This window comes from Pelodiscus sinensis, chromosome 18, assembly GCF_049634645.1.
Source record: "Pelodiscus sinensis isolate JC-2024 chromosome 18, ASM4963464v1, whole genome shotgun sequence".
Taxonomy (NCBI): Eukaryota; Metazoa; Chordata; order Testudines; family Trionychidae; genus Pelodiscus; species Pelodiscus sinensis.
In genome coordinates, this window is record NC_134728.1 from 4,149,842 (window position 1) to 4,176,540 (window position 26,699).

At 51.8% G+C, this 26,699-nt stretch overlaps 1 protein-coding gene across 4 annotated transcripts in view; it reads right to left on the reverse strand.

Annotated features, from left to right (window-relative positions):
• Positions 1-1,231: 1,231 nt before the first annotated feature.
• Positions 1,232-26,699, reverse strand: part of ZNF512B (zinc finger protein 512B) — a 99,375-nt gene continuing 73,907 nt past the window's right edge. For all 4 annotated transcript variants that reach the window (XM_075901007.1, XM_075901009.1, XM_075901008.1 and 1 more), the window contains 3 exons: positions 23,001-23,099; positions 11,900-20,880; positions 1,232-11,550 (listed from right to left, as the gene is read on the reverse strand). In XM_075901007.1, the coding sequence (XP_075757122.1) occupies positions 20,590-20,880; positions 23,001-23,099 (390 nt within the window). In that variant the 3' untranslated portion in view covers positions 1,232-11,550; positions 11,900-20,589. The remainder of the gene's footprint in view (positions 11,551-11,899; positions 20,881-23,000; positions 23,100-26,699) is intronic.

Consider the following 26,699-nt stretch of genomic DNA (forward strand, 5'->3'; position numbering starts at 1 on the left):
GTGAGTCCCTGTCCAGTGTCCTACACCCACGGCCAGACGTCATAGAATCATAGAATACTAGGACTGGAAGGGACCTCGATAGGTCATCGAGTCCAGTCCCCTGCCCTCATGGCAGGACCAAGTACTGTCTAGACCATCTCTGATAGACATTTATCTAACCTACCCTTAAGTATCTCCAGAGATGGGGATTCCACAACCTCCCTGGGCAATTTATTCCAGTGTTTGACCACCCTGACAGTTAGGAACTTTTTCCTAATGTCCAATCTAAACCTCCCTTGCTGCAGTTTAAGCCCATTGCTTCTTGCCCTATCCTCAGAGGCCAGGATGAACAAGTTTTCTCCCTCCTCCTTATGACTCCCTTTTAGATACCTGAAAACGGCTCTCATGTCCCCCCTCAATCTTCTCTTTTCTAAACTAAACAAACCCAATTCCTTCAGCCTTCCCTCATAGGTCATGTTCTCTAGACCTTTAATCATTCTCGTTGCTCTTCTCTGGACCCTCTCCAATTTCTCCACATCTTTCTTGAAATGTGGTGCCCAGAACTGGACACAATACTCCAACTGAGGCCTAACCAGCACAGAGTAGAGCGGAAGAATGACTCCTCGTGTCTTGCTCACAACACACCTGTTAATACATCCCAGAATCATGTTTGCTTTCTTTGCAACAGCATCACACTGCTGACTCATATTTAACTTGTGGTCCACTATAACCCCTAGATCCCTTTCTGCCGTACTCCTTCCCAGACTGTTGCTTCCCATTCTGTATGTGTGAACCTGATTGTTCCTTCCTAAGTGGAGCACTTTGCATTTGTCTTTATTAAACTTCATCCTGTTGACCTCAGACCATTTCTCAAATTTGTCCAGGTCATTTTGAATTATGTCCCTATCTTCCAGATTAGTCGCAACCCCTCCCAGCTTGGTATCATCTGCAAACTTAATAAGCGTACTTTCTATACCAATATCTAAATCGTTGATGAAGATATTGAACAGAGCCGGTCCCAGAACAGATACATGTTCACTTAAGAAGTCTTAAGTGAAGTGGTTCAGTCTCAACCCCAGCCAGACGGCCTCAGCCCGGTGACGCTAATTTTCTTTGCTGGGGGAAAAAGTTCCTTTTCACCACCTAAGGACCATTCCTGCAAGGACCTGACGGCAAAGGAGAGAGGACACAAGATGCTGATTGGAGGATAACCCTTATCTTTCCGTGAACAAACTCACACGCAACAAACTACCAAAAAAAAAAAATCAATAAACATTTATTTGATACAGCTTTTTTTTTAAATATATACAGTACACAGATATAACCCTTCTAGGTGTTCAGTGGTGCCGTTGTTAATAATTATGTCTTACAGTACTCTCAAGCGGAGGCTTTGTCTATGATTAACAAAAGAACAGATCGTCACAAATTGGGATTTTAGTATAAGATAGTTGACCTTTAAAACTTTTTTTTATTATTTTTTGCAAATAAACACTTTTTAATATATATATATTTATATTTATATTTATATTTATATATATGGTTACACGTGATAAATTGAAAATCTTTCCCCCCCCCCAAAATGCACTTATGCACTAATAACTGGCACTGACAAGAAACATTCGGACGTGTCATGGGATGGGGGCTACAAAGAGAAAGAAAAGAAAAAAAATAGATATCCCGAATGGTCTGTGTTGATGGGCACCAGTCTATTGGGATGAAAGCAATTCCTGCACCCATTTCGGCTGGATCGTCCTCAGAGGGGACTCCAACCGTGTACAACTACAATAACCAGAATCTGACCAGAGATGGATTTTGTCCACATACGGAACCATGATATTTGCTGTCACTGCGCGGAAAGGTTTCCCTGACTCTTTACACTCTCATTTTCACTTCACGGCTCCTTGCAAGGAAGAGGAGATTTGAGATCAAGGCTGGAGTTGATGTTTCAGGTAGCAGTTTGGGCTTGATCCTTCCCCGCAGGCTGTGACATGTGCGGCTGTGGAACTCGAGTGCACAGCCCACTGTGTGGGGGGACTGAATTGTGGTTTCGAAATGTTAGCCCTTTAATCTGTGATTTGCAGACACATGTAGAGCCAGATTTTCACCCACGCGAGATGCACTCCTGCCTGTGCAAAATGGGCGCGTAATTTGCGGGTGCAGCGGCCGTGACGGCGCGCAAAAGAATCTGCGGCATTACCTGATTTGTGGGCGCACTTGGGGTCACTGCAGCTCTGAAAGTCTGGCTCTTCATTTGGATTTAAGACGACAAAGTCTGCAACAGACTTTCCTCCATGACACAGTGATTAAACCCTGAAACGTTTCTGGGATTTACTTACCATGTGATACCTGCCTTATTAAATCTAAGTTAGATGGGTGTTTAGAAGCCTTCATTTAAACCATTCTGGCGTTATGCAAGGAAAGCAATAACCCAAAGAGTGTGTGGATGTCTTCAGTCCCTCCTGAAACACGGGACCACAGCATGGCTGCCCCGTTGCAATACTTTTTATAAACTAGCTCGACTCATCTGATGAAGTGGGTTTGACCCACAAAAGCTCACGATCTAAAATATTTGATAGTCTCTAAGTCCTGTCCACACTAGGGAGTTATTTTGAAATAACCCCCTTATTTCAAAAATAATAAACGCTTATTTCGAAAATTATTTTGAAATAGCGGTTGCGTGGACGCTCTGGTGCGGTTTTTTCAAAAAAACTACTGCCCAGAGTCATTCAAAGTAATTACTCCCCAGTGCTTCCTGGGGCTCTAGGTCAAGGTAGGGCGGCCACAAAAACGGAGCCTACCTCGGACTAATTTCGAGGCTGCCCTGTAGTGGGGACACGTGATTTCGATTTTGTTATTTTGGGAATTATTATTTTGAATGTAGTCATTTCGAAATAATTTCCTAGTGTGGATCTGCCCTACGGTGCCACAGGACTGCTCATGGTTTTTAAAGTTACACACTAACACGGCTCCCCCTCTGAGACAATCAGTTTGGTTTTTCAGAGCATGTCTTCGGACCCCTTTCCTTGCTTGTCACGGGCCTTTGTCAACTAAAGCTGAATGGAGCGGGTCGAGTGAGCCCCGCAGCACAAATGGGCCCACCCACACGGCTGAATGGAGGTCGTGTGAACTCCACGGCTTGGGTCGAGCCCTTTTAGAAGCGTTTGGGAAGGGCTCGCTGCGAAGAGTCCGAACTCCGGGTTTGTCAGTTTCATTCAAGGAGGGTTGGCTTCGAGAATGGAGCCAAAAGGCTTTGCGGCGTCTCCTTGGGGGGGACACCCTATGGCTTAGGTGCTGAGGGCATAGTTATTGCACAGACCAGAATAAGAGGTGCCACAGAGGACGCCGGATTTGACCCTAGTCATCTGCCGCGCTCCTGGCGCTGATTCGGAGTCAGCCTTTCCCATGGAGACAAGGGAGTTCCCCACATTCCATCCCCGACGGGAGAAATTCCTTAAGTCAAAAATACAGAAGAGGCAGGTGGTCGCTGCACGAAGTAGCAGTGGGTCTGCACCTGGATTCGTTTCCTTCAGCAGCCCAAGCGAGGCCAAAGCCTCGTAAGGAGGGAGGTACTCTGGGTAAGGACTCAGAGAATTCAGTAAGACCAGCATGTGAGTAAGTGACAGAGGTATCAAATACCAGTCAAATCCAGTGTCCTCTGTAGCCTGATGAGCATGGGCCCAGTCACAAATTCCTTCCCCCTATCGGCTTTACACCTGTGAGGAGTGAAGGACTGGTCCGTAAACTATTCAATTCCTATGCCTGTGCGATCGTCAATAAAACCAGCATCCGAGGTACGTAGACTAGGAGGAGATCCCAAACCAGCAAGCTCTGGGACCTTCAGAACCACAGAGCAACCCTGACACCAGCTCAGCTAGACCGGAAGCCGATACAGTCAGAGAAACAAGTTTGGCTCCTGGCTCTCCGCTTCCTTGTAAACCCAACGGAAACGGCTGTATGCTCATGTCGCGTGCATATCCGGGTACACGGGTGGAATGAAAATGGAAACATCAAATTAGCCGCCGTCTAGTAGTGATAAAGGCGTCTGACACTTGCGTGGCGGGATCGCATCCTGTCCACAGGGGTCAATGCATGGTTCCCCAGGCCAGCCTGATCGCTGGCAAATGTTTTCTCTTGGAATGGCAGGTTTCCTATAAAGTGCAGCCATCCCCTGCCCAAAATTGCCGCCAAGCTTCCTTTTACGATGGACAACCCACAACACGAGCAAGCCAGCGATGGCCAAAGATAGTGGGACAGTCTCCCGCCGAACCCCTCTTAGAACCCTGTGTTCAGAACAATGTATGGATGGGATGGACCAGAAGTGATGTCCAGGGTATTTCTAGCATGGCTTTTGAGATCGACTTCCAGGATGGCCTCCGCTTTCTTTGGGGAATAAGAGGAATAAAGAGGTCAAGGGTTTGACTTGCATCCAAGATCAACTTAATTCTCTCAGTCTGGGGGAAAAGAGCCCTGCTCATCTTCAACCTTCCCATCGATTGAATTTTTAAAAGGTCTCCACAATCCCTACTGAAATGGGTCCATTGCTCTAGCTCACACCCTGGGTTTCTTGCCTCTCCCTGTACAGAGCACTTCTTTGTGGGAAAACACAACAAAACGTGTCAAAACATCTGAGCACGGAGGCCGGGAAGAGAACTCCAAGGCAAGAGAGTGCCTTGGTTACCTCGCAACTGCGCTGTGTGGGCCGTGCATTGCTGGGAAGGAAAACTTCCTCAAGCCTACAAAGAAGTGTCAGTTTTATTGTGGATTCAAACGGGCTCTGTTGTGTTTCTGCAATGAAGTTCCCTAAGGTGATACAACATGGATCCATCTTGCCGACAGCTAGTGAAATGTCTGAATTTTGAAAAGCAGCCGGCACTCATCTCACCTGGCTCCTGGTGACGTTCGTGGTTAAAAAAGGCTGCAAAACCCCCCACAGAATCCTTCAGTCTCTCCCTAAATGGATCTGGGATCAGCTCTGGAGAGGCCTTCGCTGTGGTGCACTTTGCAAGGTTGGCCATGGTTTCCTATGCCCGGCTGAGCATCCAGAACGCAGCCTGTTAGCCATTCAGCATCGTGTCTAGGACTCAACTCGTGCAGGTTGGCATTTGAGGTCCCACTCCCGCAACCTCTGTACGCAAAGACTCCCTTTCACATTGGTGGGAGTCACGTTTGTATAGGTAGAGCCCTGTCAATCCACCAATATCCACGGGTATCTGCATCTGCAGATGTCGGTATCCCCAGCTCATTTTGGCAGATACGGATACGGGTACAAATTTTGTATCTAGATCCCGCAAATCGGATGACATCCTCTTTATATCTGCGGGTATCTGCACCTCGGGAAGCGGAGATCTGTGCCTCATTTTTGCGCATATGGACATGGATACAAATGTTGTATCCACGCAGGACCCTGTGTGTAAAAACAGAGTCTAGTGACAACTGTTCCTGCTATAGGCCAACGTTCCCTTTGGATCTGCTCTGAAGTCGGTGATACAAAAAGCCCAAATGGAGGGTACGGTGAATGATCAGAGTCTTCTGTCCGGTATCCTGTTGTATCTGGTTGGCCAGGAGCCCGAGGACAGAGCTAACAGATCACATGCTTCGGAGTTGAAAAAGACCCATTAATTTATCCTCAGGACCAGTGCTGGAAGGAGAATGCAAAGGAGGTGGAGAAGTATAGAGGCTATCCACCACCTTTGTGCTCCCCCGATCCTTGGGGCTGATTTGGCTCCAGCACAATTTAGAGCAGCCACAAGGTTGCTCTAACTTGCACCAGCTTCTAAGTGCCATCACAGACTGATATACCAGCAGGAACACAGCCATGCCACCCTCCCTTAGCTGAGGACGAGAGGGGACAATTAAGGACTGACATAGAGATGGGTCTGCCAGCCAGGAATTTTCCCCATGCCAGGGGAAATCCTCAGCTGCCGTATTATGGAAGCTTGGCAGACCCTTTGCAACACTAGTACAGCACAAAGAAGCCAGAGTAGGGCCCGTCCTCAGTGAAAGTGAACTGGAGTTAATTCAGATTTGCGCCAATGTAAACAAGACCAGGATTTGGCTCACGCTCTCCAGCTAAAAGAGCTATTATAGAGTGAACTGATACTGTATTTTACCTTGGCCATGCCTCAGAAATAATTGCAGGCTCTTTTCTATTGAAACTCTCGCTCTACATCTAAGCCCTGATCTTCACAGTAGGGTGCATTTTATGGTATTTTAATATCCTCCCACCTATGTCAAGCTGACTCCCTCGGCCGGGAAGCGCTAGCTGATCTGAGCAGATCTTCCTCCTGGAGCAGAGTAAAGCCCCAAAATAACAACCCCAGCTTTCCATGGACCCGGAAGCAAAAACCACCAGTTAGTGGAACTGGCGTATCCGGCACTGCCACTGGGGACACACTTTTAGCCGTGGCCTATAAAACTGTGGCCTTGAGCTGTGATGGCATTTGGAGTTCAGAGCCTGTAAAGAGCCAACGTTTCGGGCAGGAGTTGGGCACAGCCCGGGGAAATGGAGGGCCTTGAGACAGACGTGGGAGGATGCAGAGGTTGGAGCTACCCCCCGCCCCTGCAGCAGGGGATGTACTGGGAGCCCGTCCGTGCCGCCCCGCCCCGCTGAAGAACGAGGCAGCCAGAGTGCTGCAGCTGAGCACAGGGATAGAGGCCCTGCTGGCATGGAACGGCCTATCAGTGCCTGCCGGAAGGGGTGGAGGGATCACTCCTAGGCCTGCATGGAGGCCAGAGCTGCAGGGAGCTATGAGCGCAATGCCTGCTGCTTTAGCCCACTTCAATCAACTTCCCATGGCCATTCTGCCTCCCTCGAAAGTCCCCCCAGGCTGGCACCGGGCCTCCAGCTACAGCTTCCCCGCCCTGTCCTGGGAGACCTACAGCTAACAGGCAGCCTGTCCTGAGGGGCACCAAGACCCCCTTGGCCTTCATGAGCACGCTCTCTGCACCCAGGGCAGGGCTGCCTGGGAAAGGCTGGTTATTTGCCACTAAAGGAGTCTGAAAAAAACCCAACACTTTTTTCAATCCGTTTCATTTTTTTGTGTGTGACTCTTAAAAAAACCCAAACCAAAACAACCCCCCCCCCAAACACGTGTGCCCCCTGATTTATGACAACTGAACACCAATCCCCTCGCAGGTTTTTTTTATAAAAACACACAACGCCCCGCTGAAACCAGACATTCGCTCACACAGATTTTCCCTTCCTTTAAAAAGCCGTTTAAAAAAAAAAAGTGTTGATGACACATTAGGAATCAGCTGAGCTAGATGGAGAACCTCAAACAGGGCTCCCGCAGACGAGGGCTTCTGGGGCCGGAAGTATTACAACTCTGACCTCCTGGTTACACCTTCCCCCGGGCCCTGCTGGTAGGATTATTTCTCCGCCACTCTGCAGCCTACCAGTTCTATGCCTGTATCTACAAGTTGAACCTCTCTAGTCCGGCAACATCCATGGCTCAGTAGGATTTTAATTCGCCAGATGTCCGCTTATCATGGGTGTGGCCAAGTTTCCCACAGTCCTATAAAGCCTGTTTACAGTCACCAGTCCTGGCTCCCAGTGTTCTGTGCTTTATTTAGTTTTAATTAACCCCAAAATGTCTTCTCAGAGCCCAGCAAGCCGTGCAAGTGTTGGTGATGCTGCTAGACCATACTGACCTCCTGTGGTCCGGCAATTCCTCTGGTTCCCAAGGGTGCCGGACTAGAGAGGTTCAACCTGGACATGCTCACGTTGCACAGACAGACGCAGGCTCAGCGTGTCTCCCTGCAGGAGGGATTCAGACTTTAGATTAGGTATTAGGATTTTAGGATGTGAATGCGATGGGGCAGCTCAAAGAACCCCAGCTCCTTCCACTCTAAAGCACCAGCAACCCCTGGGCTGGTATAAATCGGCACCATCAGGCTGTGTCTACACCCCCAGGTTATTTCGAAATACTAACTCCCGCAATAACTATTTTGAAATCAGCTTAGTCCTCTTCACAAGCAGGAGTTAGGATTTCGAAATAATGGGCTTGGGAGCGTGGGCGCTCGTCTTGTTATTTTGAAAGGGGGGTTGTTTTGAAATAACTCCCCTGTGGAGACATGCCCTTAGAGAGTACAGATTGGGGGGCAGGCCCGCTGGCCCAGACCCTCAAAGATATTTAGGCACTTAGCTGCCAGTGAAAGCAAAGTTCCTAAGAAGTAAGTTTGTTTCCCAGTTTCCATGCTGGCTGAGCACCCGGTCTGACATCTGTAAACTTCAATGGTGTTGGATTAGACCTTACCATAGCAGGGTCGCAAAGGCAGAACATGCACTTGCACTGCTCTGTGTGTCCAGCACAGATACAGCCATCCTGAAGGCTGGCTCCAGCCCAGGAAACAGCAAACCCACGCAGAAAAGCAATCTGCACCCTGACGAGTGCAGGAATGATTGGTTCTGCCGACAGCCGGACAGCCGTGGCTGGCTGAAAGAGGCCCACAATGGTCCAGTGTCACGACTAACCCTGCGCCACTCCGTGAACGACCCTCCCTTTGAACTCCGTGAAGCCTCCCTCGCTGCGGAATGAGCCCCCGTCTGCTTCCTTTTTCACGAGAATGGACTTTTAATGAGGGGAACCTGGATGTGATTTCCCGCCTGGCAGGAAAGCCAAAGGCAGCGTTCCCCCTGGCTTCACCAGAAGCAGGCTGGGGCCCAGCGTCATGGACTCGCGCCACCTTTACGGGATGTTCTTCCATCTACTTTCTGAATGTCTTCCAGCAAAAACACAGTGCCCCGCAGCGAGTGGAGGGACCCACGCAGACTTCCGCCCCGGGGGAAAAAGCTCAACACCGCCGATAAACCGAGATCTCGCAACCAACAGTAAAACCTTTCTGCTCCGTTAAAGGCACAGAGAGAATTAAATCCCAGGATGGAAAGCCTTAGTGCCAAAGAGTCCAGTATTTACGAGAATCAAGAGGATCACGAGGCTATGAAATAGGGTAGAGTTAGTCACAAGTATTGGAAAGATCAGCTAGCAAAGACACGGGCATCAGGATGGTGCAGAGCAAAACGCCCATGATCTGGTGCAGTTTGTGAAGCGCTGAAAAAACAGCCGTGATAAACGCTCTGGAGGAAACCCTATTACAACGTGTGCTTCTCCGCTGTAGATCTCAAAGCGCTTTAGAAATGGAGGTATTACCATCACCCCCCAGATAGAAAGGGGGCATACATTTAAAGCTATGCTTAGACTGCAGGCTTCTTGCGCAAGAAGCTTTTTTTTTTTTTTTTTTAAGAGAACTTCCGCAAAAACTTCTTGTGCAAGAGCACGTCCACACTGCAAAAGCACATTGAAAAAGTAATCTGCTATTTCGAAAGAGAGCGTCCACACTGAGGGTGTGTCTAGACTACAGGGTCTATACCTGCGTCCACACTACCACTGAGTTCTGTCGCCATAACGTTGACAGAACTCAGCAGTTTTGTCGACGCTGGTAAACCTCATTTTACGAGGCATAACGCCTTCTGTCGACAGAGTTTCTGTCGACAGAAGGTGTTATTGCATGTAAACTGTCCTTTGCGTCTACACTACCATGTCGACAAAGCAGCTTGCTTTGTCGACAGAACTCAATGTAGTCTAGACGCTCTTTGTCGACAGAAGTTTTGTTGACAGTATCTGTCGACAAAACTTCTGTCAACAGAAGCCTGTAGTCTAGACGTACCCTGAATGGATCATATCTCACACTTAAGCAGGGATTGCTATGGACGGAGTGGCCTCCGGGTCACCTGTGCTTTCTCTTTCACTTTTTCTTTCTTTTGCTCTTTCACAAAAAGGCTTCTTCCTTGTAGAATGAGGATTTCCAATGCCGGAGAAACCCCTCTGTTCTTTCGATTTACTGTCGAAAAAACGCGCTTGCAGTGTGGATACAACTCAAGTTTTGATGGAAAAACAACTGTTTTTCCAGCAAAACTCTGTAGTCTAGACATAGACTAACTGGGAAAAGCCCCCCCCCCCCCAGCAAAATTTGCAAGTGTCAGCTGAACCCCATCAGAGGAGAGTAGTTAGGGAAGGCTCCAGGAGCGGCAAGGCGGCGGGAGGAGGGCTGGAGGTGGCACGAGGGAGCAACAACCCACCAAACAGCCACATAGAACGGCAGCTCCGCTCTTCAGCCAGCCGATACTGGCATAGCTGCATTGGCGTCAACGGAGCTCTAGGGATAGACACTAGGGCTGTGTCCAGACTCAGGGGTTTTTTTCGAAAAAAGTAGCCTTTTTTCGAAAAAACTTCACCTGCGTCTAGACTGCAGCCGCGTTCTTTCAAAATTAAATCGAAAGAATGCGGCTTTTCTTTCTACGGTGGTAAACCTAATTCCACGAGGAAGAACGCCTTCTTTCGAAAGTGCTCTTTCGAAAGAAGGCGTTCTTGAAAGCAAACAGGCTTTTTAGAAAGAGAGCATCCAGACTCACTGGGTGCTTTCTTTCGAAAAAGCGGCTTGCTTTTTCGAAATTCTGCGTGCAGTCTAGACGCTCTCTTTCGAAAGAGGCTCTTTCGAAAGTATCTTTCGAAAGAGCCTCTTTCGAAAGAGGCTTGCAGTCTAGACATAGCCTAGGTGAGGATCTAACCCTTTGTTTGGGCCATTTCCAGTTCCTGCTCCTACCCTCTTTCTCTAACTCTTTCCATTAGCTCATCGTCGCTCCAGAACAGGTACGAGCTGCCACACTCCCTAGCTCGTGAAGATAAGTCACAATGACACCCTGCCACCTTGTGCTCTTCACAGAAATGGCACATGAAACGTAGAAATGAATGGTCAACAGAAAGGACGCAGCCTGCTCCCTCCAGCTCTGTAGCGTATCAGCCTTTGATTGCGACCATCGGCGGCGGGTCTCAGAGGCAGGGGAAGGCGTTGCCTTCCCAAACTGTCCAGTGTGGCCCCGCCCACACTCCGCCCCCTGCTTCAGCATGACTCCTGGGCTGCCCCCGGGCTTCAGCCACGCTGCGTGCCACCTGCCCTCCCTGTGCTGAGGGACTGGAGACTGGCCCCTGCAATGGGGGGGGGGGGGGAAGGTGGGGAGGAGGAGAGCTGGAGGCCTGTGGTGGGAGGGGCTTGTCTCCCAAAGGGGGCGGGGCCTCAGGTGGAAGAGGCGGGACTGGGGACTTGCCTCCCTCAGCTCTAGGTTCACCCACCGCCCAAGCAGTGAGGTAAAGGGAATATTTCAAAACCGGCTTTTGCAGTTAACACCAGGGGTGCAGTGGAAGTAGCGAAGGAGCCAAGCCCGATCTCCAATCAAATGGCATGTCACGAAGGGCAAGTCGCCATGAGGAGGAGATGCCTGCCTAGCTCAGAGGGCAGAATCGGGCCCAAATGCCAGTTCCCAAAGCTGCCTGGTATTCAGTAGATGTGCTGCCAAGCTGTTGTAGCTGGAGCAATGGCCAGCACGCTGCTGGCTTTGCTACCCCGCTGGAGTCCAGTTGAAGACAGCATCTGGGACCACGGGGGTGCTGATCTCAAAAAGTCTGATTATCATTTGCACGGAAGCTCCCGTGTACAAGGACCGAGTGGGAGAAAGGGGCCCTCGTGGTCATCAGCATCAGGGCCAAAACGTTTCACCCCCAGGGTATGTCTACACTACCCCCCTAGTTCGAACTAGGGGGGTAATGTATGCATACCGAACTTGCTAATGAAGCCCAGGATTTGAATTTCCCGGGCTTCATTAGCATAAAGCCGGCTCCGCCATTTTTAAAAGCCGGCTTGTTCGAACCCCGTGCCGCGCGGCTACACGTGGCACGGGCTAGATAGTTCGAACTATGTAGTTATTCCGAACTATCTGTACGCCTCGTGGAACAAGCCGGCTTTTAAAAATGGTGGAGCCGGCTTTATGCTAATGAAGCCCGGGAAATTCAAATCCCGGGCTTCATTAGCAAGTTCGGTATGCATACATTACCCCCCTAGTTCGAACTAGGGGGGTAGTGTAGACATACCCTCACAGGGAGACAATGTGGCCTTCGAGGCAACATTTTTTCAAACAACGCGGCCCAGGTCACGTAGGTCCTGGCGCCGGCCCTCACAACCCACCGCTGGGAAAAACACGCGTTCCTACGCACGCACACTGCCTGTGCGCACAGTTACTCAGTTTGGGGGGGTGAATGCACGGACCAGCCGCTCAGTTGGTGTGTCCAAGGGCCGTGCCACCAGAAAACGCAAACCAATGTGATCGGAGCCACCCTGCACACTGCACGCACCTCACCCACGCGTTCCACACACGCGGGAACGAACTGCGCAATCACGGAAACTGCATGCACAAGTGACCGATCTGGTGAATTTGCACGGACAGTGATCCAACATGTGCACCCAGCTGCGGTACCAGTGCATGCAAATTAGACATGCCCTTGCACACGCCTAACTCATTTGAAAGGCTGGCTCCAAATCTGTAGCTCACATTCATTTTACTGATGTGCATTTTCATAGGCTTTGTCCGGGGCTCGGTCCTTTGTTCGGCAGCTGCGGGTGCTGTGAAAACAGAAAGGCAATGAAAAGCTATTTTTAAGGAAAGTCTCAGCACGGCTGAGAAGAATAGAGCTGCAGCTGCTTAGGCACTCTGATAACTGGAGCGGGGCCTGGGAAATTATTCCGAAACCAGAGCAATTACAGCCACATTCCTCGTGGGAAGCAGGACTTACAAAGAAAGGGAACTGAGTCCTGCCTTCAACAAGCTCTGTTGGAGGAAGGAGCTACTCTGCGCCTTCCCTTCTGCTGGGCTCAGGACACTCAGATAATTTGTAGCCTTTCCATCCTCTACAGCCGCAGCCTGAACGCGAGCTACACTGATTCAGAGCCCATTTCGAATGTGTTTGGCGTGTGCAAGTGCACGTCTAATTTGCATGCCCGGTTACCACAATTGTGCACACACATTGGATCACTGCCCGTGCAAATTCCCCAGATCGGCCCCTTGTGCATACAGTTTCCATGACTGCACATGCAGCAGCAGGGACAGGTTATATTTGGGACTTGCCTTTCCTTTCCCATTACTGGTGGCGAGACTGCGGCATAACAAAGAGAAGGGCAAAGTGACGTGGCCTGGCTCAGGAAGGCAGCGTCACAAGACTTTGTATTAAAGGTGGACAGAGGAGGCTTCAAGCGGTCCGATTGGGCAGCCTGAATGTAACCCGTGGGATTGTGGATGGAGATGAGGGAGGTCAAACGCCACCGACTGGAATCACAGGACTGGAAGGGACCTCGAGAGGTCATCGAGTCCACCCCCCCGCCCTCAAGGCAGGACCAAGCTCCGTCTACACCATCCCTGACAGATGTCTATCTAACCTGTTCTTAAATATCTCCAGAGAGGGAGATTCCACCACCTCCCTTGGCAATTTATTCCAATATTTGACCACCCTGACAGTTAGGAATTTTTTCCTAATGTCCAATCTAAACCTCCCCTGCTGCACTTTAAGCCCATTACTCCTTGTCCTGTCCTCAGAAACCAAGAGGAACAAATTTTCTCCTTCCTCCTTGTGACACCCTTTTAGATATTTGAAAACTGACGCAGCTGTGACCAGGATGGAAATGAACGGGAGGTTGACTTGCTCTTCTTACATACACAGGTGACCCCAGAACTCCCCCCTTGCTTGTCCCCACTGTGAACAAACATACACCAGCATCAGCACCATCAGCAGGACGTGCAACGTTGCAAAGTGCTCAGAACTGGGATCGGACCACAGCAGCTCACGGAGTAGGAGCACCAAGTCCTTCAGAGCCCAGCCTCGGGGAGGGCACTCTTAGCCACGTCCCGTTTTACGCCTCGCCTGCCGGCTCACAAGGAAGCCAATGCTTAAGGGTGCACCGTGGATTTGGGCTTCACGCACAGCTAGCTCTTCAGAGCAGGGTCCTCTGTGTTTTGGACATGATAAGTGCAGGGCACGGGGCCAGGCCTTCTTTATCCTGTGCCTGCCGAATAGGGCCCCGATCCTGGGCCCCCGATCCTGACCAAGGCATCTGGTGGCTATTGTAACATAAATCGTATTTAACAGCCCCGTGGAAACTATCTGTGTGACTCGCGGCCCAGTCCCGGCGCGTGGGTACAAACCGACCGGGGCACCGTTCCGCTCTGCGTTACGGATTGATTTTCTAGCGCCGAGCCGATTTTCAGAGGTGCTGGGCAGCTGTAGGTCCTGAAAGCTTCCATGCAATCAGCACCTGTGGCACCCAGACCGCTTGTGGGGCAGATCTGTGGGAAAGGTGACTCTCCCAGCAGGGATCCCGAGTGTACCGTATTCCCTCCCGAGGGGGCTGGTACGGCCTGGCCAGCACACAGCTGTGCGGGAAGATGGCGTAGGGAGCGTTTCTTACCCCCCAGAACTTCAGGCCCTGAGCGGATAAGTTCAGGCTGTTCTTTCCCACCCTGCCCTGGGTAGAGAGAGCTGAGCCGTACAGACAAACGTCGCCTCCTACAGGCCCATTCAGCTTCCAGATGTTCTCCCGCTCGGCCCTTACAGAGGTGCTACCAACCATCACTCCGCATGCCTGCGCTCTCAAACCCCAGCCCGTGTGCTCACCCCGGGCGAGGCAACCGGAGAGCTGAACTGGAGAAACGCAGCACCCAGGGCTGCGGCTCAACCATTCAGTGAAGGGAGAAGCACAGACGTGTGTCACTTCACCGGCTCCCGGCCATAGAAGAGAAGAGCCTTGAGTGCCCGTGAGCTAGCACAAAGAACACTAGAACTGGCGAGGCCTCGAGACATCATCGAGTCCAGTCCCCTGCCCTCACGGCAGGACCAAGCACCGTCTAGATCCTCCCTGACAGGCGTCTGTCCAACCTGCTCTTCAATATCTCCAGAGATGGAGATTCCACAACCTCTCTAAGCAACTTATTCCAGTGCGTAGCCACCCTGAGAGTTAGGAAGTTTTTCCTGATGTCCAACCTAAACCTCTTTGGCTGCAGTTTAAGCCCATTGCTTCTTGTCCTATCCCCAGAGGCCAAGGAGAACGATTTTTCTCCCTCCGCCTTGTCACACCCTTTTAGGTCCTTAAAAACCGCTCTCAGTCTGACTGAGAGGGGGACATGAGAGCAGCTTTCAAGCACCTAAACACACAGCTACCCCCCCACAGCATGAACCTGGCCCACTGTGCTCTAGCAGGCTCACACACGCCGGCATCAGACAACACGCCACATGCTGCGCTGAACCACAGAGTAGTTGCCGGTGAGTGGAATCCCTTTTGGGATTTGAGCCGAGTGAGGAATGAGAGCTCTAAAGGCAGCAGCTGCTGCTGCTTTCACATTTGAGCTTAAGACTCCCCCCCTCCACCCTCCCCATCAGCTGCCACCAAGAGCATTTTCTGGCCTTGGCCGGGGGAGGCTTACACAGCTGGGGCGAATGTACGTCAGCAATCATAGACCGTGCCATCCAACACAGGCCAGAAGCCAAAACGTTGAGCCCAACAGCCTCCAAACTTTTGGAAAGTTCCAAATTGGAACTACATTTCCACGCCGTGTCTCAGACCAGATGGGAAGCCCGACTCCCAAGTATCCCCCAGCTACAGAAGTCTCGGAGACCTGGCTTCAGATCCAGATGGTGTGGCTCAGGCCCATGTCATACCTGCCCGTGTAATAGACACACAGACAACTGCAATGCCCCGTCTATTCCCCGCCCGTTTTGAAGGGCGCGGAGCTGGGGGAGATTCCCGAGGGATTTTCTGCTGGATTTTCTGCTCGTCGTGCGAGTCTCTGACAAAGCGGCTTTCAATTGGGGATCTGGGAAGTCGCAAAACCAGGGGGTGGCCTCCTGCGAGTCTAAGAAAGAGTGTGCAACTACCCTTGAAGATTGAGGTCCACATGTTTCCAGTAGTGAGCAGCCAGTCCTGCCGCCACTTCCACGGAGGAAGAAGGGATCCACCATGGGAACCCCTGCGTGCTGCAGAGCCTGGATCTGCGAGGTCTCCTTGGAGAGCAGGAGACAGTGGATTGGGCACCAGGATTCATTAGCCTGGGGGAGCTGCGCTGGGACGAGGACTCTTCCTTGCAGAGTCTCCTGTGCCTGGTCTGTTTACTGGGCGGGGAAGGGGGGAGGGGAAGATTTGGGGCCTATGGGCTCAGGTTTTAAAGGAGGTAGCTGTGGGTGTCCCTGCAAAAGGCCGTGGACCGCTGCAGTCCAAAGTGCACACTCACACCTGCGGGGCTTGAGGGGGCAGTAGGTGTGTCCTGGGGCTCACGCTTTCCAAGGCCTGGCCCTAAACAATACCTACGGCATCTCCGTGCCTTCTTGCTATTTGCACTGTACATGCCGCCTCCTCCCTTGCCTCTGCTCCTTTGAGCCCTGCTTGCTGCTTGTCAGGATCCTTATCTGAACAGCTAGCCCTTGACCAGCTGGTGTTTCATGCGGAGCTATTCGCACAGCTCTCACTGAGATCATGAACATAAGAACGGCCAGACTGGGTGAGACCAAAGGCCCATCTAGCCCAGTGGCCTGTCTACCAACAGAGGCCAATGCCAGGTGCCCCAGAGGGAATGAACAGAACAGGTGATCGCCAAGTGATCCCTCCCCTGTCGCCCATTCCCTGCTTCTGACAAACAGAGGCTAGGGACACCATTCCTACCCACCCTGGTTAAGAGCCACTGATGGATCTATCCTCCAAGAATTTATCTAGCTGTTTTTGGAACCCTGATAAAGTCTTGGCCTTCACAACATCCTCCGGCAAGGAGTTCCACAGGTTGACGGTGCCCTGAAGTCGAGCTTCTAACATCCAGATTTAGGCTCCTAAATAAAACTGACTTGGTTTCTTAAAAGTGCTGAGCACCCAGTAGTAACCCCTGGTGTTAATGGGAGTTGGGGGCTCAGCTCTTTTGCTTAGAAGTCCACCTATGGATTTAGGAGCATTCCTGCAAGGGCCCAGCAGAACGCTGCCGCCAACCTGGGGGCTTTTAGCAAGTGGCAACAATAGCACGGAACAATGGCAGGATAGCACCTCTCTAGAGCATCGGCGGGGTATCTCTTAGCAGCGCTTTCCCACCCTGGGAATAACAACCCTCTGTGCAAATGGCTTCCCAGTAATGATTGCTTTGACGACGCCGTTTGAAAAAGGCAGCCCCACTGTTGAGCTCTGCCCGGCTAGAATATCGCCAAGACGCTCACACCGTTGCAGCTGCAACCCACCGCTTCTGCAATGCCCTGGCACGGTGCGAGGAAAGCTAGCCTTAGCAGCATTCCCTTCCCCTGTGGGATGAGATCTGGGTTTTGCACTGCCGACAACCAGACACACAACTGAGCAGATGACACCCAAAAGGCAAACAGGACCAGATGTGCCGGCTAATTAAATTTGTTCACTAACTGCTTTGAAACACGGCCTGGCTAAGTGTTCCGGAAACAATGGCCAAACGGAAGGCGGGGGTTCAGTCCCAATCAAACCTGAGGCCATGGTGTTCAGAAGCAAGTGGTGGAGGTTTTAGCCACACTTTCTTAGCTGTGCTACCAGGGGAAATGCACACGTTTTAATTCAGCTGTCAAGATATATGGCGGGCGCTTAAGCAATGACTCCCTAGAGGAGTTGACTTGACATCAGGAGGAGACGGCTCTATCTCAGAGGCAGTAATAACGTGTCACCGGAGACGGACGTTAATTATTACTGAATGGTTCCTCGGAGCATGAAAAAACACCAAGAATCGAGGGGATCGAGGACAGGCTGTGCAACGCAATGAAGCAAAGAGAAGGTCAAGGTTTTCGTTGACTAAACAAACACAATTTCTCCCTCCTGAATGTAACCCTCCGAAATCGCTAATTGAAAGTGAACGAGGGGAAAAACTCCTTGGGTTTTGTTTCACTGGCAAGCGAAAAATGTGCCACAAAAATGCGCCACGAAGCCCCCTTGTGATGTTTGAACTGCAGCAAGCTCCAGGGAACGAGGTAGCCTGGTTTTTATCTAGAAGCAGATCAGCTTTAGTCTGGACTCTGGAGAAGTTTCTCTTCCAGCCCAGGGGTTCTGAGAATTCCAGCTCAGGGACACATGAACGCAAGACAAGCGTGTTTGTTAACAAGGAAGCGTCCCTTTAAGGGATGCCTGGTAAAAGCGAAATTGGGAATATGAATGAGGTCAGTAAGAGTTTCAAAGGATCAGCGTTTGCTTCCCTGGGCTGCAGCATGTTCCTCCGAAAGGGAAGGAGGCGAGAAGTCAAGAGAAGAGTACATCCAACAAGCCACAGGGGTGTGACTATGAAACATGGCCCATGATTGTCGCTTGGTGCCAATCCAGTGCACCAAATTCAAGCTGGAGAGATCTCCCGGGCGTAGAGAACAGAACTGGGTGACTAATTCACACACCACTGGGTTGAATTTTGCCTCTCTCTGCCCAGGAACAGCTTGCAATGTTCCCAAATGGATTCTTTGTCAGAAGTTCTTCACTCTCTTGGGTCTGTAGCAGCTTTTTGTGCATCTTCACTATGCAAAAGTGGAGTTCATTTGACTGGGCACGGAGCCTTATTCTTAGACTCAGCTGCCTAGGGTGAAGGCTCTCGGTCGTGGCTTTGAACGTCTTTTTCCACCAATGCTCCACAGCGTTTGCTCTTGTAGCGAACTTTCCTGCCAGCAGAAAGTGAGCAAAGAAACGTCCATGCTTATTTTCTGCCGCATTCACCCAGCTCTATTGCTAAGGGGCGACGTGTACCGATAGCTCAGTATCAATTTGATACAAGTATTTTATACTGACATCCATTAAAAAAAAAGCCTGGAAAAGTTCTCTCAAACTTCAGAGTGATTTTTTTCTCCCCTACAATCTGGCAAGTGAGCTCCAAGGAGCTCCAATCATTTTACAACTGCCCGGCCTTTAGTTACAAATAAAAACCATCCTGCTCCCGCCCACAGAACAATCCCTTCCCCGGGACTGGTCTCATTGAGCCAGCTTGCCAGAGGCGCTAAGCACCTGCAGCTCCAGTGGCCTTTCGCTGGAGTCATGCGCGCTCAGCACCTCTGAGGAGGGATGTTAAATTTAGATTAAATTAGCTAATCGAAAAGTCGATGCAATTTGCACTGACTATTCGATTAGTCAATAGGGCACCTCTGCCTTTGAAGTGTAGCAACAGCCCCAGGGCTGCAGGGAGCACGGGGCCAACGGGGGATTCTGAGTCCCCAGCTGACCCCCGGCTCCCTGTGGCATTGCCACTTTGAAACACTGTAGGGAGACTGGCATCAGGCTGCACATGGCATTTCAAAGCAGCACTGCCGCATGGAGTCCAGGGTCAGTGGGGGACTCCCCTGCTGGCCCTGGGCTGCACGTGGCATTTCAAAGCGGCAGTGTCGCATGGAGCCCAGGGTCAGTGGGGGACTCCCCTGGAGGCCCCGGGCTGCACGGAGCATTTCAAAGCGGCAGTGTTGAATGGAACCCAGGGTCAGTGGGGGACTCCCCTGCTGGCCCTGGGCTGCACGTGGCATTTCAAAGTGGCAGTGCGGCGTGGAGCCCAGGGTGTGATCCCGGGTTCCATGCGGCACTGCCACTTTGAAGCACCCGCTCCTCCCCCTTCCCGCCTCTTTCTGATAAGAGGCAGCAAAGGGAGGGGGGGAAATGACTCATTGACTCGTCTAGTTGTTCACATCCCTACCTCTGACGGTCATGATCTTTTTCTCATGCCCCACCAGCATGCGCCTTGCCTCACTGAGCAGTCTTTGCTGCTTGTGAACGACCCCAGCAAAACTGACAACGATATCCTCCTAACTCCTTGTGCTACGGCGAACGCGTCGCTACCCGCGGTCCCCACACCTGAGGGGGGGAAGAAACCACTGGCTGGGCCACAAAACCAACGGAACACGGCTACACGCTGGGACCCCCACCATCTTTCGAAATCGACAGGTGGCTTCCGAGGGACAGCTCTTCCTTAGGGAGCCCAGCACAAGCGCCATTGACAGAATCACACTGCCCCTTGCCGTGGCTCTCCCAGGCGAGTGCCACGAGGTGCCGACTTGCCGTACACACCTGAAATCTCTCTTACCGGCGTTATGCTTTGGATCCCCATGCTCTGCGTCCGACTTTGGGGCTGGCATTTCTACCTCACCAGCTTGCAACAGGTAGGCAAAGCCTATTCCTTGGGAACTCCTCTTCATCACCACGCCTTGTTCTTCTCGGCAAGCAAGCCCCCAGCTGTAGGACCCACTGTGGGGTGAGGTACCGACAGCCTCATTTTCCTCCCTCCCCTACTCCACCCCCAAAAGAAACCCATCCGGTTCCTGGGCTGGCACTGCAATCCGACAAGCAAGCCTGCGTTTTTACGCCTCCCGTCTCTATTGCACGTTCCTTTTGCTCAAGCATCGCCCGTGCTGCGCACAGAATTCGAAGGAAACGGTCCGTGCGGGGCGGCGGTGGGGGGAGGGTCCCTGCTTCGCAGGCGGTTGGCTGCCTTACCTGACACAGCAGCGGAAGAGCCGTGCAGCCCGTGTGTGCGCACAAGCGCGTGCGTGTGTCGGGGAGGCGAGGGGCCCGGGCGTGGGCACGGGGGTGGCGGATGGACAATCGCACGGTCTTTTTCTTTTTTTTCTTCCAGTGTGAAACAAGGTCCATGATTTTCTTAAAGTGGTTTTTTGTTTAAAAAAGAAAAACTGGGTGAGCAGGCAGCGGGGGAGAGGAAACCAGGAGGGGCCCCACCCTGTTACCCTGGGCTGTAAACTAATCCTCAGTAAGTCTCTGGCCCCCTTATTTCTCAGGCATCTTACTGGCACCACCTTTCCTGTTGGTGGGCAGCTTGGCGCCTTTCTCTCTCCCTTCGGGACTGCCGTTGGATCCTTCCCAGTGCTCCGGGGCCTTCTTATGATTAGTCTTTGCTGTGCTCTCTCTGTCTTTCGGAGACGTTTCCGGGGGCCTTTCCTTGGGTTTCCTCCCTCTTTTCTTCCCATTTGTGCTTTTCTTTTTCTCCTCCTGGCTGGAGGAAATCTGGTCCCTGCTTTTTTTTTTCCGGGCTGCCTCTGAAGAGGTTCGGAACCAGTTCTGTGTCCAAAGGGGGAAAAGAACGAGACAGGCGGTTAGTGATCCTCTCAGGCCAGCGAGCGCTGCCCCACCTCCCCCCACCTCCTTGTATAAACCCCCCCGTTTTCCCTCCTAGCCTCACTCTCACTGGGAAAAACTCCAGTGTCCCCCACACACCTGGGAAAGCCTCTTGAGTTCCCTCCCTCACTTCTCACTGGCAAATCCCCTGTTCCCCCCATTGACATCCTCTGCCGCAGCCTGAATGCTTCCCTGAGCCTCTGCCCACGGAGGCGCTGACAGATAAGTGGAAGCGGGAGGGGGGCATCTTTGTGGACGCTTACGTTTCGCAAATCCCACAAACTCGTTTTGAATTCTGACGCCCAGCCTAGTGCCTGCCCACTAGACCACACTGCCTCCTAACAGAGCCCTCAGCACCAAACCTTTTTCTCCTATTTTCTATATAAAAGACGGGGAGATCTGTGCGGTGTATGAAGGACAGAGGCAAAGGTGCACTCTGTGGGTACGTCTAGACTACAGGCTTTTGTCGACAGAGGCTTTGTTGACAGATACTGTTGACAAAGCCTCTGTCGACAACGAGGGTGTGTCTAGACTACATGCCTCCGTCGACGGAGGCATGTAGTCTAGACAGATCGGCAGAGGGAAATGAAGCCGCGATTTAAATAATCGCGGCTTCATTTAAATTTAAATGGCTGCCCCGCTCTGCCGATCAGCTGTTTGTCGGTAGATCGGGGCAGTCTGGACGCGCCGCTGTCGACAAGGAAGGCTTTGTCGATCGGCGCAGGTAAACCTGGTTTCACGAGGCATATCTGCACCGATCGACAAAGGCTTCCTTGTCGACAGCGGCACGTCCAGACTGCCCCGATCTGCCGACAAACAGCTGATCGGCAGAGCGGGGCAGCCATTTAAATTTAAATGAAGCCGCGATTATTTAAATCGCGGCTTCATTTCCCTCTGCCGATCTGTCTAATCTACATGTTTCCGTCGACGGAGGCATGTAGTCTAGACACACCCTGAGTGTCTAGACTGCATCCAGTTCTGTCGACAAAGCAAGCCGTTTTGTCGACATGAGAGTGTGGACGCAAAGGACAGTGTGGATGCAGTAACACCTTCTGTCAACAGAACTCTGTCAACAAAAGGCGCTATTCCTTGTAGAATGAGGTTTACCGCCGTCGACAAAACTGCCAAGTTCTGTTGATGTTATATCGACAGAACTCAGAGGTAGTGTAGACGCAGGTATAGTTTTGTCAACAAAAGTGAACTTTTGTCGACAAAACCCTGTAGTCTAGACACACCCTGTATGTGCTACACAGGTGTGGACTGTATCTCTCTTCACTTTACAATGTCTCTCTCCTCTTCACCACTCCCCCAGTTTCTCTTTATTTCCCCTCACCTCCCAGGCTCTGCTCCACTTTTCACCCTGTGTTTTCATTTCTCTCTCTTCCCTTTCTGTCTCCCCTCACCAGAACAGGAACCCAACAACCTCCAAAGCAGAGTCAAGCTTTTCAGCCTGTGGGTGGGGTAGGAAATTGGGCTGAATGAGTTTGCCCATCCTTAATGCAAAGTGTGCAAAATAAGCCCAAGGCAACATCATGTCTCTGGATGTTCCACAGGCTAAACCAGGTGCTCCGGGGCCTCTGATGAAAGTCAATCAGGTGAGACAATGAGAGACAGCCAGAAAAACCAAGGGACATGTGTGGTGGGTGAAGATAGGATTGGGGGAGACAAGCCCCCAGCCCATCAGCCCAGGCCCTGCCCCTCACGGGAGCCAAGCTGCCCCCCCAGCACCACAGAGAGGTGAGGTGGTGCGCTGCCCCAGCCTCCCCGGCCCCAGAGCATGGGGAGGGTGGACGCCGGGGGGCAGCAACACTCTGCCCCCAGTTCGCATACAGTAGTTGTTTGGGGGGGCGGAGTCTGGGTGGGGTCAATCTAGCGGGTTGGGAAGGCAACACCTTCCCCTGCCTATGATACTGACCACGCATGACGTAAGCTCCCCCCTGCCTCCGTCCCAAGGGAAAGAAACTCTGCTAGTTCCCGGAGGGCTTCTAGAGGACTCAAATGAACCCGAGCAGGAAACAACCTCAACTAGGCCCCACCCCCTTGTGCCCCGCCCACTTCCTTACCTCAGCGTGAGTCTTGAGGATGTGGTACTTGACTCCGCTTTCTGAGCTGAACTCCTTCTGGCAGAGAAGGCACCGGTACTTCCCAACCGAGTGGTCCCCCTGAAAGGCAGAGAGCAGCCTCCTGTTTTCTAAAGCAGGTTCAAACGTGAGCCTCTCCCTCCCACCTTGCAACCCAGAAGCCCATGGGAAGTCTCTAGTTGTCTACACTACAGAGAAGATCGACCTCTGGAGATCGATCTTCTAGCATTTGATTTAGAGGGTCTAGTGCAGACCCCTAAATCGAACGCTGAGGGCAGCCCCTGCTGGCGTCCGGTACTCCTCCTCCTGCCAGCAGTAAGGGAAGCCGGCGGGAGCATGTGCTCCCATCAGCCTCTCGCAGCATGGACAGGGATGTTAGGTACGTTGACTCCAGATACACAATTAACGTAGCTGGATTTGCATATCGTACACTCACCTTCCCCTCTGGTGTAGACCAGGCCTCAGCTTGTTGCTTGGGCCCACGATGATGGATCCAGGGACATTCAAAGACCACAAATGGCCCCTTGTCATCAAGAGCTCAAAGACTTTGTCTTCAAGGTAAGAGTGTCGATGTATTCCTGAAATACTGCATCTGTGACGACAGGGACACGGCGGTGCCCCGGGAGCCATAGGCCAGGAACTTTCTCTGTAATCTCTTATCTGCTACAGTGAGAGGGCTACTTCTCCTCAGAAAAATCCGACAGGAAGAGAAACGTCCTGTGACAGAAGGTGGGTACGTGCGCATTCGCCTATCGGACTTGCATGAGCAACGACTGCAAGAGGGCACGTCACACGGTAATTCTGCACATGGTGTCCTGCTCACTGAGGCCTCCGTGCTTGCACCTTCTCAGACAACACGTGCCAGGCAGGTGCCCGGCTGCCCGCGCGCACCTGAAAACCTGGGCCTCGTTCCCTAGAACACGCATGAAAAACACCAGGGAACGGGATGCCTCAGACTTAATCCCCGGGGATGCAAAGGAGAGAGAGGCGCTCTCACGCAGCAACAGAGAGAGCCCCATTTTCCTCCACAATGGTGTGAATTTTAATTGCCTCGAATGCTTCCGGGAAAGGCAAAGCTCCGGTTCCCACGGCAACTGTAATTGCATCTGTGTATCAAGGCATAAAAGTAGCTCCTTGTCCAATAACACAAAAATACCACATATGCATCCCAAGGGGAATGAGGGATGGTTTCTGTGGGAGCAAAAATGTGAACTTCCTGGTGTTTGTGCATTTAAAAATCTCGACTGTAATATTACACGAACAGACTTTCTTCTCCATTTAATATGGCTAGCTGCACACCGCCCTTACTCTCAGCAAATTCAGTGATCGTTAAGAACACCTACCGGGAGTGCAACTTCTAATTTATGATCAATGGGTCTTTCCTAATTTTGCCTTTATACTCTCGAACAGGCCATTACATTGTTGGATTTTCATTATTAGAGGCCTCATGAAAATGAATGATTTCTCGACTCGGCCTCGGTCCACCGCCACCGAGGAGGTAATGCGTTCTCTATTGACCAGGGAATTATATATTAGGTTCTCTGGGCGATGTATGGGCTCTGTGGGAATTTCTTCATAATTGGGTTCATGCTGTAAATTTTATGGCAGCTGAGTCTTTCATTTCCTAGCTGTGTCGGCAGGCAGGCAGGCCTGGCCAGCCCAGAGTCCCACTTAACGCCTAATCCAGAAATGATCGTGCAAAATCACGTGATCATTGATCCATATTGACCCCAGTGCAGGGAGCAGCTGGGATTGGTGCTGCTTTTAGCCGGGGGTTGGACACGATGCCTTGCTGAGGTCTCTTCCAGCCTGAAGATTCTAGGATTCTGCATCAGTTCTCCCCTTCTGGATGAATACACGTATTCGGGACACTCCATTGGGATTTCATGAAAAAACAGAATTCAGTCCAGCTCCTGAGGTTTCTTAGGAATTACCGGATGGTGCTCCTCAACTCCCCCGCTTAGTGGAGAGGGTTATTGTAGGTTTAAATCCTTCAATCTTTGTTCCAGCAAAACTCCCTCTGAAGTAAGAGATGAGGCACAGTTCCCCTTGTAGCTCCGACAGGCGGAACTGAACCTGAGACCTCGAGAGCGGAGTGCATGAGCCTCCGCATGAGCTAAAAGCCTGCTGGCTCTCAGCTCAGGCTGTAGAGCAGACTCATGATTGTCTCTGTAAGGGTCTTGGTACCAGGTGGAGGGACAGTACCACACCCAGGAGGTTGTGGGTGACTTTCTCACTAGCATGATCTGTGCTAAGGGCCCTACAGCAGCCACGGAGCATAGTATCCTCCAACAAGGCTCCTCCATGATATCCACGATAGCAGGGGTGGGCAATAAATGGCCCGCAGGCTGGACACGGTTTGCGAGGGTTCGCCTCTGCCAGGCCGTTGGTGCTTTATTTACAGTGTGCCCACAGGCACCGGCGATCGCAGCTCCCATTGGCCAGGGATCACCATTTCCAGCCAATGGGAGCTGCAGGAAGCGGCGCGGACTGGGACACCATTCCCTGCAGTTCCCATTGGCTGAGAATGGCGATCCGTGGCCAATGGGAGCTGCAAGTGGCCGTACCTGCGGAGGCACAGGTAAATAAAGTGCCAGCAGCCCGCCAGGGGCTAACCCCGGTGAGTTGTGTGTGGCCCATGAACTGCTTATTACCCATCCCTGCTCCAGAGTGTCCTCCAACTACCCTCCAAAGCCCTCCTATGGCCACTAGTCTGTGTGTGGGCTCTACACACCCAGAGTCACGGATTCTCCTGTCCCCCTGCCTATCCCACATCGGGCTCCTGAACGACAGCTCCACACAACGGTAGGCGACACCGGCAGGCGGCCTGTGTGGGAATTTGGCTCTCCCCACGCCGCACAACTGCACCGAGTCCACACGAGATCTGCACAAGCGGGAGAGCAGGGGTGGCTCCCGTGTCAGGACTCCAGGATCGGTGCCATGGATGCTGGAGGCAAGCCCGGAGCTTGCTGGGGAGCCTAGTCTCCATTTGGCAGAACAAGGGCCATGAATTTGTGCATTCCAAAAAATGCCTTGGCGGTTGATTTGAGGTGCAGTTGCCCCAGCTGTGCACACAAACGACTAGTGAGGGACACAATGGCTCATGTGTGCCCTGGTTTCTGGGCACTGCCCTGCTAAGTCCATCTCCAAGTAAGGGTGCAACCACATGCATATTTTTTGTAAGCACAGGCCTGCTTGGTCTTGATAGGCTGTGCTATGGAGGGGCCTCTTTTTGCTGGCAAACAGAGTGAGTTTGCAACCCACCCGAATAACCAGTCAAATCTCCTGCAGACACTATTTTATTAGATGAAAATTCTGTGGTCTGGGCAGGATTTCTGCCTCTGATTTTCTCCATCCTCTCATTCGGGGTCAATGTTCTAGTTAAGGCTGGAGGAGAAAGAGCTGCGTATGTTTCCAATAACCAGAGGGCATGCACTTGGCCCACAAGGACTGAGGAGGTGCTGTCGGGAAGCGGCAGCCAAGGTGATTTCGAGCTGGGAGTATTTCAAGCGACAGAGTTTTACAAGTTCTTTCTCTGTTCCGATCCAACGGTGCTGCACTGAGGGGGCCCTTTCTTGCCGCGGGCCAATGTTCCTGGAGTTAATTTCAACTGGAAGCTCCGTTACTGTATCGATCCCGGCACGGCGGTGGAGGTCATGTACGTACCTAGATAGATAGCAT